The sequence below is a fragment of the Labrus bergylta genome, chromosome 9, assembly GCF_963930695.1.
Source record: "Labrus bergylta chromosome 9, fLabBer1.1, whole genome shotgun sequence".
Classification (NCBI taxonomy): Eukaryota; Metazoa; Chordata; class Actinopteri; order Labriformes; family Labridae; genus Labrus; species Labrus bergylta.
In genome coordinates, this window is record NC_089203.1 from 17,005,810 (window position 1) to 17,023,339 (window position 17,530).

A 17,530-nucleotide genomic window follows, 5' to 3' on the forward strand; every position below is an offset into this window, starting at 1 on the left:
CCATCTGAAAAAGTGTTAACAGACAACACCCGGTCAGGGAAAGTGTATGGGGAAAAGAATGGCGTCACTACACAGAGTGCATTCCATTGTATACAACAATGGCAGCCTACATGTACATTTTATATTTTAAAATGTTCTCAAAATGTAGAAATCTGTGGTGTTTTTATATTCGACATATATGTAAAAGATACCAGTGTTGATCCCATAAGGTTTTCATGTCTTTATATGTGGAGTTCCTTTGAGCTATAAACCTGATTCGCTCTGAAAATTCATTCCTGCTGTGTCCCTGTTTGTAAGAAGACGTAAATACATCGACACAGAGACGGATTTAATTTGTTCTGTCATCCCCTCCTGAGGTAGCACTTCTGCAACATTTACCACCCTCACTCTCTCAAATTAAACTATGACTTGAGCTGTCACTAAGGGATCCTGCTGGTGATCATGTGTGATATAGTACGTCCGTACTCGTTATGGACAATGAGATTTTTTAAAACAATCAGTGAATTTTCTGTCAGCTACTGTTGAACAAAGACATCGACAAAACAAAGAGAGCTGTCAGAGGCGGAATGGGCTAAATCCCCTTGTGAAATTAAACATTTTCTGGCAATTCTCTCTCACAGCTCCACAGAGAGCACACAGGAGGACAGATTGTGCTCTCCTCTCTTCTGCCTCCACACTTCCTATCCTCTCCAAACACATGCCAATTGCTCAAGGATTCTTTCCGGGCGTGTTGTCCAGTGTGCAGAGTGCCTTTAGAGGATTTCTAGTGTGTCCTGTTGAGACTGTCCTCACTAGAAAAGTACCAGAAAAATACTTCAAACAAACTGTGCTCACAGTGTTTTTTAGACGTTGTTGTGGTGGTGCAAAACCTTGTTGTGAAAGTCTAATGTGCGGGGCTTTGGCAAACAGTTTGGCACCAGAGACTGCTGTTTACATTCATTCCCTCAGAAATGGAGATATATCTGTTATTTTGGCTGGGTTAAAGTATCTAACCTGTGTTAGCAAAATGTTAATGTCATGGCTTATTGAGAAAATTTAATATTCAGAAATATCAGAAATAATAATGTATTTATCCTTATTGATCCATGAATACACTTTTGTGTATTCTTTTGAGTATCTTTGTCCATGAAGACCTATGGTGGTCAACTAAGGCAAATATGCTGAATAGCCCAAAAGACTTAAATCTGGAGCAACAAGTTTTAAATTCAGATACAGAAATTCAAAATAATCACACAATAATCTATCACAAAAATAGTCTCAATCTTAAAGGTGTATGCTCTTGAAGTTGTTCTTTATCAGGCTTGCTCTTTGCACCTTTCCCACTTCTATCTCTACCTGTCCGCTGTCCATACAGACAGTGTATTACTGATCATTATCTGCAGGCTAGCACACTGCCAGAGAGATTGTTCTGGAGAGCTGATAGCTTGGGGCAAAGAAAATCAAACATACCCCTGTATCTTTTTAATGAATCTGACCTTCTGTCTTCCTCATATCTCCTATCGGAGTGCCTCAGTGAATTCCTCTCTCCTTCTGTTACCTTGTTAAGAAGTGTCACCTCACTCCCCAGCCTCCTTTTTCTCCTCTTCCTCTTTATTTGCCTTTCATCTTGATCTGATCAGAACTCGCTCCTGATGTTTCAAGGTGATCACCACCCACCTTTCCTTCGGTCTGGATTAAAAGGCACGCCTTCTCTTTTATATGACAAACGTAGTTAATCATTTAAAAGTGATAAAGGAGACCTGGGAGGGTTTCGAGGCCCGACTTCTTTTGATGGTTGGAGCTATTATCAGGAAGTCTGAAGGAAACATTTATCTCGTGACCTGAACCAGCCAAGAGTGAATGTAGGACAAATGTCATTTAGGAAAGTTGCCGTCACCTCCTATTGGCTGTCGGAAAAGAGACATTGCATATGGACAAAACTAAATTAAAAGGACTGTTTCTGCCCAACAGACAATTTCCACCAAAGAACATTACATACACAAAACATGGTGTAGTCCGGTCTGTGCTGTCGAAGCGGGAGTGTGCAACAACTTGTTTGGGAAATCGCCCAGTTGGGCGTGCCCGGAAATTCTCTAAAGGGAGGCGGCTCATTTTGATGCATAGCAGCAGGAGCTCTACTCCGATCTCCCCCCAAATTTCTGAGCTCCTCACCCTATCTCTAAGGCTGAGCCCAGCCACCCTCCAGAGGAAACTCATACCGCCCCTTGTATCCGTGATCTCATTCTTTCGGTCAATACCCATAGCTCATAGGTGAGGGTTGGGACGAAGATCGACCGGTAAATCGAGAGCTTTGCCTTCAGGCTCAGCTCCCTCTTGACCACAAAGGTCCAGTACAACGCCTGCATTATTGCTGCTGCTGAGCCAATCCGTCTGTCAATCTCACGTTCCATCCTACCCTCACTCATCAAGACCCTGAGATGCTTGGGGCAAGGACTCACTCCCCACCCGGAGAGAGCAATCCACTGATTTCCGTGCAGAGAACCATGGCCTTGGACTTGGAGGTGCTAACCGTCATCCCAGCCGCTTCAAACTCGGCTGCAAACCGTCTCAATGCCTGTTGGAGGTCCCAGAACGAGTAAGCCAACTAAACCACATCATCTGCAAAAAGCAGAGATGAGATTTTTAGGCCCCCAAACTGGAAACCTTCCTCTCCCCGGCTGCTCCTTGAGATCCTGTCAATGAAAATCCCAAACAGAACCGGTGACAAGGGGCAACCCTGGTGTTTCTTTTAACCAGAAAGAAGAGGGGAACTTATTTGTGCATTTTATCGCATCTACTTTTGTGCAGTTGTGTCTTACTTTTCCATATTCAACTATTTCATGTGCACATCAGTTGGTGAAAAACTGATAGCTTGTGGGCTTTTATATGGTTCCCAGTTTCTGCTGATCTGATTTTGAAGACATGAAAGACAGCAGAGGCGAGGAAGAGTTGGGTGTAGGGGCAGGTGGGAGGAAAGGAGAAGGATAAGAAGGTAATTCCCAGCTATGATTCAGCATTTGATATTTGACGCAACACTGATCAATTCTTCTCCTCCTGAGGAAAAGCAGCCGCTGTGTTTGTCTGGCTGTCGACTACAACTTCAACCTGGGTAAAAGTTCACTGTCAAACATCCTGTGATGGGTTGGAAGTGGAGCCGATAATATCAGTTTAGGGACTTTCTGTCTCTCTCAGTGCGCAGCAGCATATAAACTGGAACAGGAAGTAGCTGTTTAGTTTGAGAAGCAGCAGTTTTGAGTTTTGAAGAAAAGATCGGGAGAAGTGTGAGGTTTCCTGCTGTTTTGATTCAGCCCGTTTTCTATCCCATTGTAGCTTCTGTTATATTTAACAAAAAATGTGGAGTCGACAACACAGAAAACTCAAGTATTTTTTTGATTTATACCACTTCCTGGATGTAGTTTTTACAGTTTTCCACAGCCTTTTAAGAATGAAAAACATGACAAAGCAAGGGAAAAAAAGCTGCAAAAAACATTTTCCTGCTCATTATTTTACCCCTCCCCCATTACTCATTTGACAAAATGCTAATGTGTCCATTAGTTTTCTAAAAACAAATCAGAAGAAAATCAAAGCTGTGAAAAATATGATTTGACAAGAGTAAGTGTGACATACAATAGTGCCAAATTGCCTAAAAAATTGGAAAATAAATAATATATTAAATACAAATGTGGTAGTTAACAACATAAGTATATATATTGAAATTACAGTATAAGCATAAAGTGACAGAGACGTGGTTTTGAGCCTGGCAGCTGAAGATTGTCAGCAATCTCATGGCCATAGGGATGAAGCTGTCCCTGAGCCTGTTGGTGCAGGACTGATGGTGATACTGAAGTGTCTGCCCTACGGCAGCTGGTAAACAGTTTGTGACGGGGCTGAATGAGGTTCTTGATGATCCTGTTGGACTTCTTTCTGCACTGCTGGGTCTAGAGGTCCTCCGTAGATGTCAGCTGATATGCTGTGCAGTTTGCAGCACTCTCTATGGAGCCTTAGGTTTGAGGGCATTGTTGTTGTGATACAAGGCGGCATACATCCAGGGAGAATATTCATCATTGTGTCTTGAAGTCTCCAATGAACCTGAAGGTTGATGCTGCAACTAATTCAGTATAATCAACCTCCAAGCTGGACTCTACCAACTTAGAGCCCTGAAGAGGGTTGGCTGTGGCTCAGTTGGTAGAGTCGGTCATCTCCTAACCGGAAGGTCGGGGCTACATCTCCGATGAGTCCTTGGGCAAGACATTTAACCCCAATTTGCTCCCACTGCTTCGTCAGCTGCGTTTGTATGTGTATGGTATTAGTTACTTCTGATGGTCACTTAGCATAGCAACCTCTACCATCAGTTTGTGAATGGATGTGAATGGTAGGTGTGAGCGCTTTGAGTTGTCAGAACACTAGAAAAGCGTAATACAAGATCAAGTCCATTTACCATTCACCAAGTCCAAAAGAAAATATATGACAGCCCATAATATGTTTGCTTTACAATTGTTTTGGATTACAAATAACACTGATATTTAATCAGTTTGTCAGTCAACAAATCTGGCTCAGATTGAAATGTTTCAACAACTATTGAATGGATTGCTAAGAATCTTTGAACACACATCAATGGTCCACAAAAATATATCTACTGGATAATAGCAATATTGTATCATCATTAGATACAAACTAATAGTCTTAATGCTCTGATTAATGACCAAACCCTTACAAAAATAATGGTGTTTCAATTTGCCTCAGTTGTACTTTATGTTTAGGGCTAATTATCAAATGTTAGCTTGCTAGCATGCCAAACTAAGAAGTTGACAGCTGAATCTGTATTACCAACCTTGGAAAAGCTTAATTGTGTGTCTGAAATCTTTAGCCTGCACAACTTTGCTTTGGCTCAGGAAATGTTTGTGAGAGAAAAATAAATGGCCAACATTCCAAAATCTGTGTGCTGTGTCCTTCAGCTTGTGAATGTTTTTCAGCTCCGGTTTTCTAACTCATTGCCCAACAAAAGGACTGCGAACACAGGGAGCAGCCCTGGACCTGTCCGAAACAATTTGGGTCACACTGAGAGAGAGAGAGAGATAAGAGAGGTCCATCGAGACTCATTGTAGACCGCCGTGCAAAGTCCAAGAGACTTGAGTGGAGAAGATAGAGAGAGCAGTGAAAAAAAAGTTAAAGAAGGTGAAGAGGGAGAGAGGGAGTCACTATCAAAGGGAAAAAAATAAACACTCCAGGCTTTTTGAGTCTATAGGTGAATGTGAGAGGACAGCAATGGGAAATGAAGCACTCAGAACAATTTAGGTGAGAAAAATAAATAGTCAAGAGAGGTATATCAAAGTGGTTCTCTGAGAAATACTGAATTAGGAAGAGCGGGATGTGATAAGAGGCTTCTATTGAATCTCAAAAAGTGACAGAGCAAAGGAGAGTAAAAGATTGGCATGAACATGAACAGGCACGGAGGCGAATGAGCAAGACATCCTTAAAGGCAACGAAAGAATCCCAAAGGCGAAGAGTGACTCAAATGGCATTGAGGGGGACCAGAGAGAAAGAAAACACAGGCAAATCTTGGTTTTAGGGGTGAAGAACGGTCAAATAAATGAAATGGAATAAAAAAAAAAAATAACAATCTGCATTTGATTTCTGCCAGTGGAGGAGTTTAATGAAGAAAGAAAAATGTTAGCTCTTCGTATTTGCTCCCTGCTCTCTGCTCGGAACTGTGGAAATGAACACATTCTGAAATGTTGGATGGCAGACTTCATGTTACATAGATGGCCAGCTAGATAAATGTTATTTGTCCTCTCCTCAGCGTCTGTTACCTGAGGCTCGCTGTTTTATAGCAACTGCAATAATGACACCATCCTAAACTCCATCCACAGAACGCGTGTGTGTGTGTGTCTGTGTGTGTGCGTGCGTGCGTGCGTGCGTGCGTGCGTGCGTGCGTGCGTGCGTGCGTGCGTGCGTGCGTGCGTGCGTTCTAACAGAACGAGGAGTATTACCTGATGAAAACGGAGACTGTTCTGTAAGACAGATGGCAGCATCTCTCGGCAGAGCTAGCATTGTAATGCTCGCTTAAAAAACTCCCGCTGGCTCTGTAGCATGTCTGTGTGTGTTTGCGTGTATCTTTCATTTGTGTGTGTGACATGTTTGTGTTTGTGCATGTGCCTTCTTTATTGTAAGCTGCAGCCGTCTTTATCCACTGACAGCAAAGTATGATCCAGGACTTCACACAGGTACAAACCTGCTCTGTAGTCTCGATTAGAGTAAATACCAGTAAGTAACAGTTTGTGCGACAGAGATACAGGATTAGACTATCACTCCCTTTCCCTTTGTGTCTCTAGGATTTTGTAATGTAACGTACACGCATTGTGTATGTAACAGTGGGTTCCTTCTTTTGTGTTTTCTAACACTATGTTCATGAAATAGGAAGTAATTCTCAAGATACAGTTCTTGTGATCTGTAATAAGATGTGCACTCTTTGAATGCTCAAAACTTTGCACACTTAGCACCATAGTGCCTCAATCCTGAGCTCTACAGGAATGTTAACAACCTTCCTCTTGCGTCTTCTGGCTACGACAACAAAGCTGGAGTGTTTGGATTGGAGACCTCGGTGCGAGGTTGAAGAACAGCGCCCGTCCTTCAGGCACATTTATCAAGCACTCATGTAAAACAGAAAGGGAAGAAAATATGCCAATCACATGGAGGACAGAAGGAGAAAAAGGAGCCTGAGATTGACAGACAGAGGAGTGGAGGGAGACTGTGGCTGAGGCAGAGGTTTTCACGAGTTTTATGCAGACCCTGTCAGTCCCACGGGGGCTGAAGGAATGAGGGGTTTGATGAAAGGCAGCAACAGAGGCTGGTTAATACTTTCAATTAGGGGGATCATATTGTTTAGTTTGTGCTTTCTTTGGGTGGTATCATGGAGTGTAACATGGACTTGCTTGATAAGCTGTCTTTTTAGTTGCGCAGAGGAGTGCAATTGTGCTTTACAACAATAACACACACCGTCACACACACACACACACATCTTATCTCAACAAAAGATAAAAGCAATATCAAGTAGCCTCACTGCAAGATATCTGTTTATTTGTCCTCTGAGGGAAAGATGACATTTGGGATTTCCATACACATTATGGTCCATTGATTGTGTTCAACTGTGTGTTTGTGATTGTAAAGACATTTGAACAAGAACACAAAGAACTGAACGTATAGAGATGACGCCAGACGAGGAACCCTGGTGTGTGTGCTGGATGTTAATGTGTTTGTATGTGCATGTTAGATTGGGTTCCTATGGTAACTATCAATAGATAGCCCCAGTTCAGTGTGTGTGTGTGTGTGTGTGTTATCACTCCAGTGTGTTTAAGTAGACTAGAATGAGAAAAAAAAAGAACATAGGGCTGAAATGAACATTTGATAACAACAGAGAAAAAATGTTTTTTTTTAGCATGCACTGACACAGAGCTGCACAGCCTGGCTGCCAGACTCAAGGACTGGTTCGGAGTTCTCCATCTTGACGCCAACAGAGACCTCAAATCCTCTGACAGCTTTGACTCTGCCGCTGGACGTGAGTACATCCCTTCACTGTGTGTGTGTTTGTGTGTCTGCCTGTCTGTGTGTTTGTGCAGCCCCTCTACTGTTTAATAGCCAAGCTTTTCTGTCCTCATGACGCCTTGCAGTGATGTTGACAGCGGCCCTGCTCTGTTCTCTGTTATGTCAACATGTCTGAACACATCTCAGCTCTGCCACTACACACACACACACTCACATCCCAGTTTACTATTTAAAAAGTCTAAAACTATGTGACCTGGACATGTTCCGATGTTTCAAATTGCGTCACTTCATCAATATCTCTGTCTGTTTTTCCCTCTTTCTCTCATTTCTCCTCCAGACTTTGACACCAGCATCTTGCCCATCTGTAAGGACTCACTGGGCTGGATGTTCAACAAGCTGGACATGAACTTTGACCTCCTGCTGGACCAATCAGAGCTGAGTGCCATTTACTTGGACAAGTACGAGCTGTGCATGAAGCCCCTCTTCAACTCATGTGACTCCTTCAAGGATGGCAAGCTGTCCAACAACGAGTGGTGCTACTGCTTCCAGAAGCCTGATGGTGAGAAGGAGGAAGGGAGGAGGAGGAGGAATGAGAGACAGAGTGCTGAGTTTCAAAAACTAAAGCCATCTATTGCCTCTGTGCAGACTGGCTGTAAACAAACGGCAATACCTATTGGAGAGGTCCATCAGGTTTTTCAGATAATTTTCTGTTTCATCACTGACCGAGCAATAAATCAACAAAGAACTAATATTGACATTGTTTTCATTTCCATCTTTAAGTAATTAGAGGTTTCATAAAAAGATAACACATATACACTTCAGTGCCTTTTAAAACATAAAGAAAATTGTTTATAATGTAATAATTAATAAAGAATAAAATGTAAATGTATTAATAATAGGACACAGTTGAAAATCCTTTATTTTATACCTGGGGCAAATACGGGCCTACAGTTGCTCTTGTAAAGAATATAGCATTAAGAAATATAGAAATATATAATACAAAGAAATAGAAAGAAAAAAGGACACATAAATAAGAAATATAAACAATGGGTACACAAAGGGCAGAGTATTGCACAGCTGAGTTATTTATTAGAGAAGATCCCATAGGCCCACAGGGGGCCCACTTCAAAACAAGGAACAATGTAGGAGGGGGAAATAATCAGATGAACAGTAGTAAACTAATAGTTGTAGAAGTTGACCCGTACCAGTTGTCTCCATACCAGTAAATTGTTCAGTTGTGGTGATTGGGTACAAACAAGTCAAACTGAAACTGTGCTCCTGCAGGTGGAAATGGATTTAGAAAAAACAGCAGTAAGATGCTAAAAGGATGCATAGAGGAGTGTAAGGAAGGTATTCGGGGTGTGCACGTGTAACCGGTTAGTAAATCATAACCGTTTAGGAAAAATCAGTAAACGAAAACCGTTTTTTTTTTTTCGTTTTTAAAAAAAAATGTTTTAGAGACACGCATTCAATCATCTCAAAAAATAACACATACTATTTATTTAGTGATGAATAAAGCTACAAATGTTCCACTTTGACAACATTACTACGCTCACAAATGCACGTGATAAATGTTGGATTGCGCAGTCCCGAGGGTCAGGCCCATTCGACTACGACCTCAGATCAGACGAGACAACCCGCTGAATTTAAACATATTACTAAGCGGAGTGTTAACCTTCCTGCTTCGCGTTCCAACCGTGGGTCACAGGGGAGACTTTATCTGCTCCAGTCCTCAACTTCGGGATCATTTCACTGGGGTGCAGCAAGGCGTAAACAGACACGGAGAGTCCGGCTTGTTATTTTGAGGTACCGGCCCGTTTATTACGCTCGCAGAGCTTGAACTGTACACTTAACATCATGACTCTGATTTCTCCTGCTTATTCTGCTCCGGTCCCCGGCATCATAACGCTGCCTCTCGCACACACCTGCCAAACACACACACTCGCTTAGTTCTCTCTCTCCTCACTCGCTCCCCCCACCCACACACATGCGCACTGAGCCATTCACATACAGACATACCCTGCTCGTATAACTTCTATGGCAAGTTTTCTGTGTTACTTATATAGCCTACTTTACAAAGCACAGTTGTATCTGTCTGACAACTTGTGAGTGGCGGCAGTGATGCGGAGGAATCTTTCTGAAAAGCGGCCGCACCCTCCATTGGTTGTATAGCGCGATTGCGGTCCACTTTTCTTTTTTTTTCTTAATAAAAAAAAAACCGGTTAACCGTGTACACGAAAAAAATGACGTTGTGTAACCGTTTACAATTTTTTGTCACCGTGCACACCCCTAGAAGGTATAACCCTTTTTCAAAATCTTAAGTATTCCCTAGGTTGTAAGTAGTTTGGGTTACTACGGAGTATGTATTAGACTAAAACATAAGAAGCGCTGTCATTTATCTGTAAATAAAACTACTCTTCATGTTCTCTGGTTACAGGACTGCCGTGCCAAAGTGAGAAGAGCCGGATCCAGAATCAGAGTCGAAGAAAGGGCCTCATAGGTCAGTCTGGATGATTCATACCTGTCAGTCACGCTTTCATGTTTAAGACACTAACATGGCCTCATGTAATGTAAACAAACAACACACACACACACACACACACACACACACACACACACACACATACACACACATACCTGAATAAAAAGTGCATCCCCTCTCAATATTTCCAAGCCGACAAAAAGGAATTCAACGCATTAAACACACTGTACTCACACTTCAAAGCACATCCTGACATTTTGTACTCATGTCATCTGTCCCCGCTGGGCAGATCGTTCAGCTCAGCTCACAACAAAACAGCATGAAAAATGAGCTGGGACTGGGTCAAATGAAGGTAACGGAACTAGGTATTTGTGATTGTGCGTGTGTATGTGTGTGTTTCAAAGTGACTGCTTCTCCCTAAGCGGGATGTATGGTTGTTGTCCTACAACCTTCACAGCAGTAATTGATTGTTGATCTACCTCTGTGAATACACAAGAAGTTCAAAATTCCTGTCTTCCTCCCTCTCCATCTTTAGGCTCTTATATTCCTCGCTGTACAGAGGAGGGTTACTTCAAACCGACCCAGTGTCACGGCAGCACCGGCCAGTGTTGGTGTGTGGACAAATATGGCAATGAGATAGCTGGCTCTAGGAAACAAGGCAACCCAAACTGCGGTAAGACCAAAACACACACGTCCACTCACATACAGCATTCTAATACATTCTCACTTAATGTCAAACAACAGTTTTGGCTGTGTGTTGGCCTTATTGTCCAGCTGTCTCTCAGAGCTGCTGCTTTGATCCAGGTGGACTGCTCCAATTTGTCTGTGTCTTTTCTCTTGAATCTGCTGCAGAGGCTGCAGAGCTTCTCTTCAATACATGGCATATCACTGAAACACTTCAATTTCAACTTTTCTTTCTATTTGTTTGCTCAAGTATCTCCTCTTGGCTCTTTCTCTTTACAACTTTTACCCATCATTGGATCATTTAGGAAATAGTAAACACTAGTAATGCCTCTGGAGCGAGTCTGTCTGGTTCATCAGCCATCAGTCATATACCTTGTTCTATCTGCCTGTGATATTCTGCTCATGTAGCTTTGATGAAAGAAAATAGTCTTGCAAGTAGGAAGTAGGAAAATCTGTCACACTTGTCAGTAGAGAGACATGTCAAAAGATTTCTTCAATATATGAATAAAAAGCAGTGCATGAGCTGCACATTTTGATCGAAGTTAAAAATTGCAATTGCTGGCTGGTGTGTGCATCCAAGGTATGAATTTAGACAAAGAAAATGTATATAATCAAAAGCTTTAATATGTTAGAGTCATTGTTAACAAACCAGCAGTGGAAATTCAAAGGGAATGGTCAAGAAGCCAATAGAAGCACTTTGCTGCAAATGGATGGCTGAGGCATTTCACTGAGTGAAAAAAGGAACAATAATTAGCAGGAAAGAATCCGGGCAGACATACTGATTATCAATCAAACACCAACTCACAGTCACAGATTACAGCTCACTCCAGTGCCAGTCCAGTCCAAAGCCAGTAATTGCAGCTTCAAATATTGATGAGGAGTCTCTCTGGTCACCAAACACGTGCGCGTGCGCGCGCGCACACACACACACACACACACACACACACACACACACACACACACACACACCAATAGCAGCCCTTTGTCTCTTCTCTAACAAGCTCATCTGACTGGCTGAGTGGCCTAAGGCAGGAGCTGCTAGAAGTTCTCCCTTTCGCATATAACAAACGATAGCCATGCAGCAGCTTTCCGCTCCACAGCCCGAACACAAGGACACCAAACTGATTTTAACACTATAAGCACTGCTCAACCAGAGTACACTTGTACCCAGGTGTAAAGAGGCTGTTTGAACTGAACTTACAAGGATGGCAAAGTCCCAATTTCACCGAATGCTGGAGGCAGCCGTTGAGATGACGACTTCTGTTCACACTGCTGCTATGTGGGATTTAACATTAGTGCAGAAAAACATGCATTTAACACCAGATTTGATGATACCACTCCAGTCACATAGTTAGGCAGCCCCGCGAGGAAGAATGATGGACGAAAGGATTTGGTTGGCATCTTCTTTGCTTCTTCTGTGCTGCCGTTGATTGCATCGATAAATATATGTTAGAATACAACGGTTGCAAGTGGAAATGTCAACATTTTCTGAAATAATATAGAGGATAGAGGAAAAGTTAATAAATCACTCGAGTCATTACAAGGTCCAAACCCTAATGTTGTTAAATTTCCCAATCTGGAAAAAAGTATGTAGATTATCAAAGCTAATTGACACAAGAGACATGAATGTCTGTACCATGAAGTAAAGTCCATAACAACAAAGGCAAATTTAGCACTGCAGAGATGATCAGATTACTAGTAAGATGTCAGATAAAACTGTAAGTCACAATGCTAGTATTATCACACAGAGGGCATTAACTTGAACTCACTTAATTTGTGCAAAGTGGCCTACCAATCTATGTCAAGCACGTTTCTCAATTAACAGAAATGTCACACAGTCACCAGCTGCGTCAGTTACTGGGAGATGTGACACTGAAGAGTCCCAGCAGAGTTTTTAACCCGCTTGTTTGTGTGTTGTTTTTAACTTCCCTTCAGATGAGGACCAGGAGACATCGGGGGATTTCGGCAGCGGCGGTGCAGTCATTCTCCTTGATGACCAGGAGGAGGAGCCAACACAGACTGGGAGGAGCCGGCAGAAGAAGAGACGGGGCCGGATTCACCCCCGAGGAGCCATCGAGGACGACGAGGATGAGGAAGACGACAAGGATGACGAGATGGGCTACGTTTGGTAGCTCTGCTCCATTTAATTCTGCCATCAGCCGACCAGGAAACTCCCGTTAACTCAGCACAGCTCTGAAGCCATTCCAGTCTCTCCTCCTCCTCCTTGGCTGCTGTCCATCTTTTGACTCCTGAACTCCTGTCCCTGATCCATATCTCTTACTTCAGTGAACCTCATCTGACCTCTTATGTTCAAGTGTTTCACTCTTTTCCAGAAAACAGAGGGACTATTAAATATAAAGACCCTGTCTGCCCACTTTCTCCCTCTACTTCCCCCAGAACCTGTGATCTTTAACCTCCCAAAACATGGACACACTTCTTTATATTCTCCATCATTCCCTCTTTCTCTGATCCTCCCCGCTCTCCTTTACCTGTATTTCAGAGCCTCTGGTCAGTCTGTGAGCCCTGATACATTAGCTGGATGTAAATATGTTCCATCTGGGAAGGCCAGATTGTGGATTCCCTTCCCTGTACTTCCATCAGCTATTCATTCTCATGTTCTGTGTTCCTCTGCTGGGCTTCTTCCAGTCTTCAGAGATGTTACCATACCACATTCCCAGGCTCTGATATGCCCCCCCCCCCCCCTCTCTCTCTCTCTCTCTCTCTCTCTCTCTCTCTCTCTGTTTCTCCATGGAGGATTGTAAATTATTTATCCGTTGATCTTGAATGTCCCAGAAAGCCCAGGAAGCAATGAGATTAAAGATGTATTGTCGTTGTTGTTGCATGTTTCTCATCGTGTTTCTGTAAAAGAGAGATTTACCTGGTAAGGTCTAGCTCTATGCATCTCAAACAGAAAGTGATGCCTATTTGGCTGCTACGAAACTTTGTTGCTATGTTGATGCTGTCTAGTGTCTTTTTTGGTTTCTTCTCCCAATCTCAGGAGGTAGGAGCGATAGTAGTGTAGGAAAGTGAACTGCAATCCCTACAGTCCAAATCGGCTATGCTTTCACTTAAGTAGGGCTGCTGAGGCTGTTTGACTGACTGTGCACGGACACTAGAGGAAGAAGCTGCTCCTGAGCTGGGAGGACACGTGTGGGTGAGCAGAGAAGAGGATCTGTTCGGCCTCCCGACGTTGCATATGTTCAGTGAAAAGTTAAAAATTGAAATCTTCACTATGACAACCAAGTGAACTTTTATTTGTAACTTTGAAAATTTAAGTAAAGTGGCACTTTGGGTGTCTTTTGAACCTTACAGGTCTTTGTCCATGTGTCCATTTTTCCCCTTACATGAGGCAAGAGTCTCACATTTCATCTGATTTCATGATGAAATAAAAACACATCTCTTTGACTGCAAATCCACACCTTTATGAGACTTTCTGGTGCTTTTTGGTTTTATATTTTTTCATCTGAAGCTCAGATTTCTCTGTAGTAGAACAATCAAAGCCCTCCATCATGTCTGACCTTTTCCAACCTTGAGACCGCAACCTCCCCTGTTAGAAGCAGAAGAAAATACTCTTATCACTTGCCTTGAAGTGAACAGAATCACAAAGCCAGCAGGGCCCACAAGAACATAAAAGCTTAATGAGTGTTTTTGTATTATCACTGGCTAATAGGACAGCTGACCCCAACGGCCTTGAAACCGCCCACTCAGCACTTTGGAAACACATTTGTACCAACAATCGGAGGCTAAAAAGGACAACAGAATCTTCTGGCATGAAACGGCCCATTCAGCAGTTCAAACACACGCTTTAGGGTACAGTAGACAATAGCTTTAACTTTGTGCACTAAATTGTGTTGTGGACTTTGTATAGCTGGCTAGTGCTGCATCTTTTTCTCACAAAAGGCTACTCACCGAAAGCTGTAAAGAAATATCTAGTTATTTTTACATGCAGTCATTGCTCCTTTTTCTGCATTGTGTCTGACTTTTTCCTTTCCATGCCTGAATTATGGACTTGATGATCAGTTATCCCTTTCAAGTTAGCTCTACTGTCTCTTTTGTTGTTTGGGGAATGCATTTTGAGAGAACGAAATGTAAAAGTTTGACTTTTGGGGAAACGCACTGGATATACTTTCAAGCAGAGTTAAATTAGAATAGTACAACCCACAGGCCTGTTCATAACATTTGAAGCCACAACCAGCGATGAACTTGGGAAACAGGGTTTCACTTTGAGCTCCTGAACCTTCAGAACCTCATCAACAACTATATCTTATTCCGCAAGGCTTCCTTTTTCCCATTTCCAGTCTTTGTGGTAAGCTAGGTTGATCAGTCGTTCATAACTTCTGTACAGACACAAGACTGATGTTGTAAAATATGCGACTCTATGACGAGGGACTTCTAGGTTTTGAGCTTAAAGTTAACTGTGATATAGACCAGGTTTTGTTCTATCTCCTTTAAAGTAGTGATCACACAGATCTCAGTATCATTCTCTGTGGCACCACACTGTTACTGTTCTTAAACGTTTATCTGACCGAGATCCAAACAACATCCTTGCTGACATGTTTGTTTTTCTCTGAACTTCAAATTTGCTTATTTCTAGGTTTAAACTTAAAAAAGTTTAACTGCCTCTTATCATCATCTTTTCTTTGTTTGTTCAGGCAAAGTAACTGTTTACTCTCAGGTAGAGAGCAGAGAAAACAGTACACCACTTCCCCCCGATTTTCTCAAGTGGACCAACCACTGAGTGATAGACCCCTCTTGTGATTTGTCACAGGAACTCAATAAACATGCTGTCTTTATTGCTATGGAATTCCCAATGAGCCAAATAACTTTTTTTTTTAATTATTCATTCCTACTCAGTCTGTAGAAACAGGATCAATAACACAGCAAAACATTTGTTATTTCAGATGAGGCTGTTCCCTCATCATGTAATATCCCCAAATAAGAGGCCTACAGAATACTACTTAATATGCAAAAAATAACAGCTCATTTAAGGTCCAGGATTCATAAAAGCTATCAAAAAAAAAAAGTAGATGTCTATAAAATATTATTCCTGGGGCATTTTTTCTTTTCCCTTCTCTTTAATTTTCTTTACTTGTATCTTTAGCCACGCTATTACACACCAGTATACACTCAATCCTTGTTGTCTACACACATGCACACAAACCTGCACTCATTACTCTTTCGATTTCTCTCCTCTCTCCCACTCAATCTCCTGGAGTGAGTTCCATCTTCATCTCAGTCAGAGAGATGCGTTGTTGTGTTTTTTCCTCAGGGCACTCCGTTCCTCTGTTTCATTTCTCTATTGGCTGCCTTTTTTATTATCCACAGATGGTTTCACTGTCAGGTGAATCCTTCCATCAGCCCGAGGTCTCCATGGAGACCGGTGATTGGCAACAAGCAGAGGCTGTTAGCACAATAGGTGGTCATTTTATGGCGCAGAAGGAAGCATCTTTAAATTTGATGTTTATTGTGAGACATTGATTTGCTTTTGTTTGAGATTTTGCAATGAGGAGGCTGTTTGTCTTTTACCTTTGATACTGATCATTGACAAACCCTTGAATCCATCCATTTAGCATTATGAAAATGCACAGGTAGCAAAAGGTGTAGAACAGTCTTCCAACGTCCATCAAAATAAAAATGCATGGCACAAATCATCTTGCAGCTGTCTTCCATTTTTCAGATTAGATTCTGGTGTTTTCCTCAGTTTCTCCACACATGTTACATGGTACTTTAGCAAATGCCCCACTATTTTCACCCGCTAGTAGCTGACATATCAGCCTGTTGGATTAAAAAGAATTACCCACTATGGCTGAAAACAACACTAATGAGAGTAAGAGTGTTGCAAAATGGGCCATATCAAAACACAATGAAGTGTAAGATGTTGAAACACTGTGCAAAGCTGCAGAGTGCATCATTTGATCTATTATTAATATGAAAAATAATGATAAAACAGCTTTGAAATTGTCATCATCACTCACTTCAATCCTTCTGCAATATTTAGCTTTATCTTGGACCGCATTCTTAATTATGAAAATACAGTTTGAACCATGTATTGATTTATGTAGGCGTCAGAAAGAGTCTCCTCACAGGATCATTGTGAGTACCCACCATGTAACTGGGCCATGTGCCAAGATTGCCTCTTCAGCCATTTTATAGGTCCAAGCTGCTCTCCGACGTCCTCAGGCTCCAGAGTGCTGTAGGTTCTTCCAGGTAGTTTTCATTCTAGCTGTGTGATCAAGCATGGATTTAAAGGCAGAGCCACAGGAGAGAGCAATTAAGTACCTGACAGAAGAGAAATCCAGCAGTGCTCCAGAGCCCGAGGAGCAGATTTGAGGATCACTGGTCTAAAGCCTGCCTATGTAATTGGCAGAGACATTGTAATAAGCAGGGATCATCTCTCACTAATCTGTCACAGCCCACCACTTCCACTCACACTCTCTCTCATTCCTGGCTTCGGCTGCATCTGCCAGCTTGTGGCGCTTCTGAACGGATCAGACCCCCTCATGTCGTGCCCCCCCGGTGGAGGTTTCTTGGATCTGACGCTTCAATGTGGTGACAAAAAAACACTATTCCAAAGTTGCATATTTGGAGAGAGTTGATCCCATTCTTGTGAAATCTCTGCCAGCATGGTCCCTCTGAAAGCATTAAATAGCTGGTTGAATCCCTCTGTGAAATAAATCAAACAAGGAACAACTCACAAGCTGTTCCAGTGGATTCACTTCTGGCACCTGTGATAAATTAAATTAGGACTTTCAAGTGAGCGCTCAGGTAGGATAAATTACATTAAAAAAAGAGCATCACTAAAAGTATGTTTCCCTATCTGAGTTTTACTAGTGTATTTTTCAA

At 42.2% G+C, this 17,530-nt stretch overlaps 1 protein-coding gene across 2 annotated transcripts in view; it reads left to right on the forward strand.

Moving 5' to 3' along the window:
- The window catches only part of spock1 (SPARC (osteonectin), cwcv and kazal like domains proteoglycan 1), a 99,738-nt gene extending 85,742 nt beyond the window's left edge, over positions 1 to 13,996 (forward strand). For both annotated transcript variants that reach the window (XM_065958769.1, XM_020642636.3), the window contains exons 8-12: positions 7,415 to 7,534; positions 7,859 to 8,080; positions 9,959 to 10,021; positions 10,539 to 10,676; positions 12,623 to 13,996. In XM_065958769.1, coding sequence (XP_065814841.1) covers positions 7,415 to 7,534; positions 7,859 to 8,080; positions 9,959 to 10,021; positions 10,539 to 10,676; positions 12,623 to 12,819 — 740 coding nt within the window. In that variant the 3' untranslated portion in view covers positions 12,820 to 13,996. The remainder of the gene's footprint in view (positions 1 to 7,414; positions 7,535 to 7,858; positions 8,081 to 9,958; positions 10,022 to 10,538; positions 10,677 to 12,622) is intronic.
- Positions 13,997 to 17,530: the final 3,534 nt, after the last annotated feature.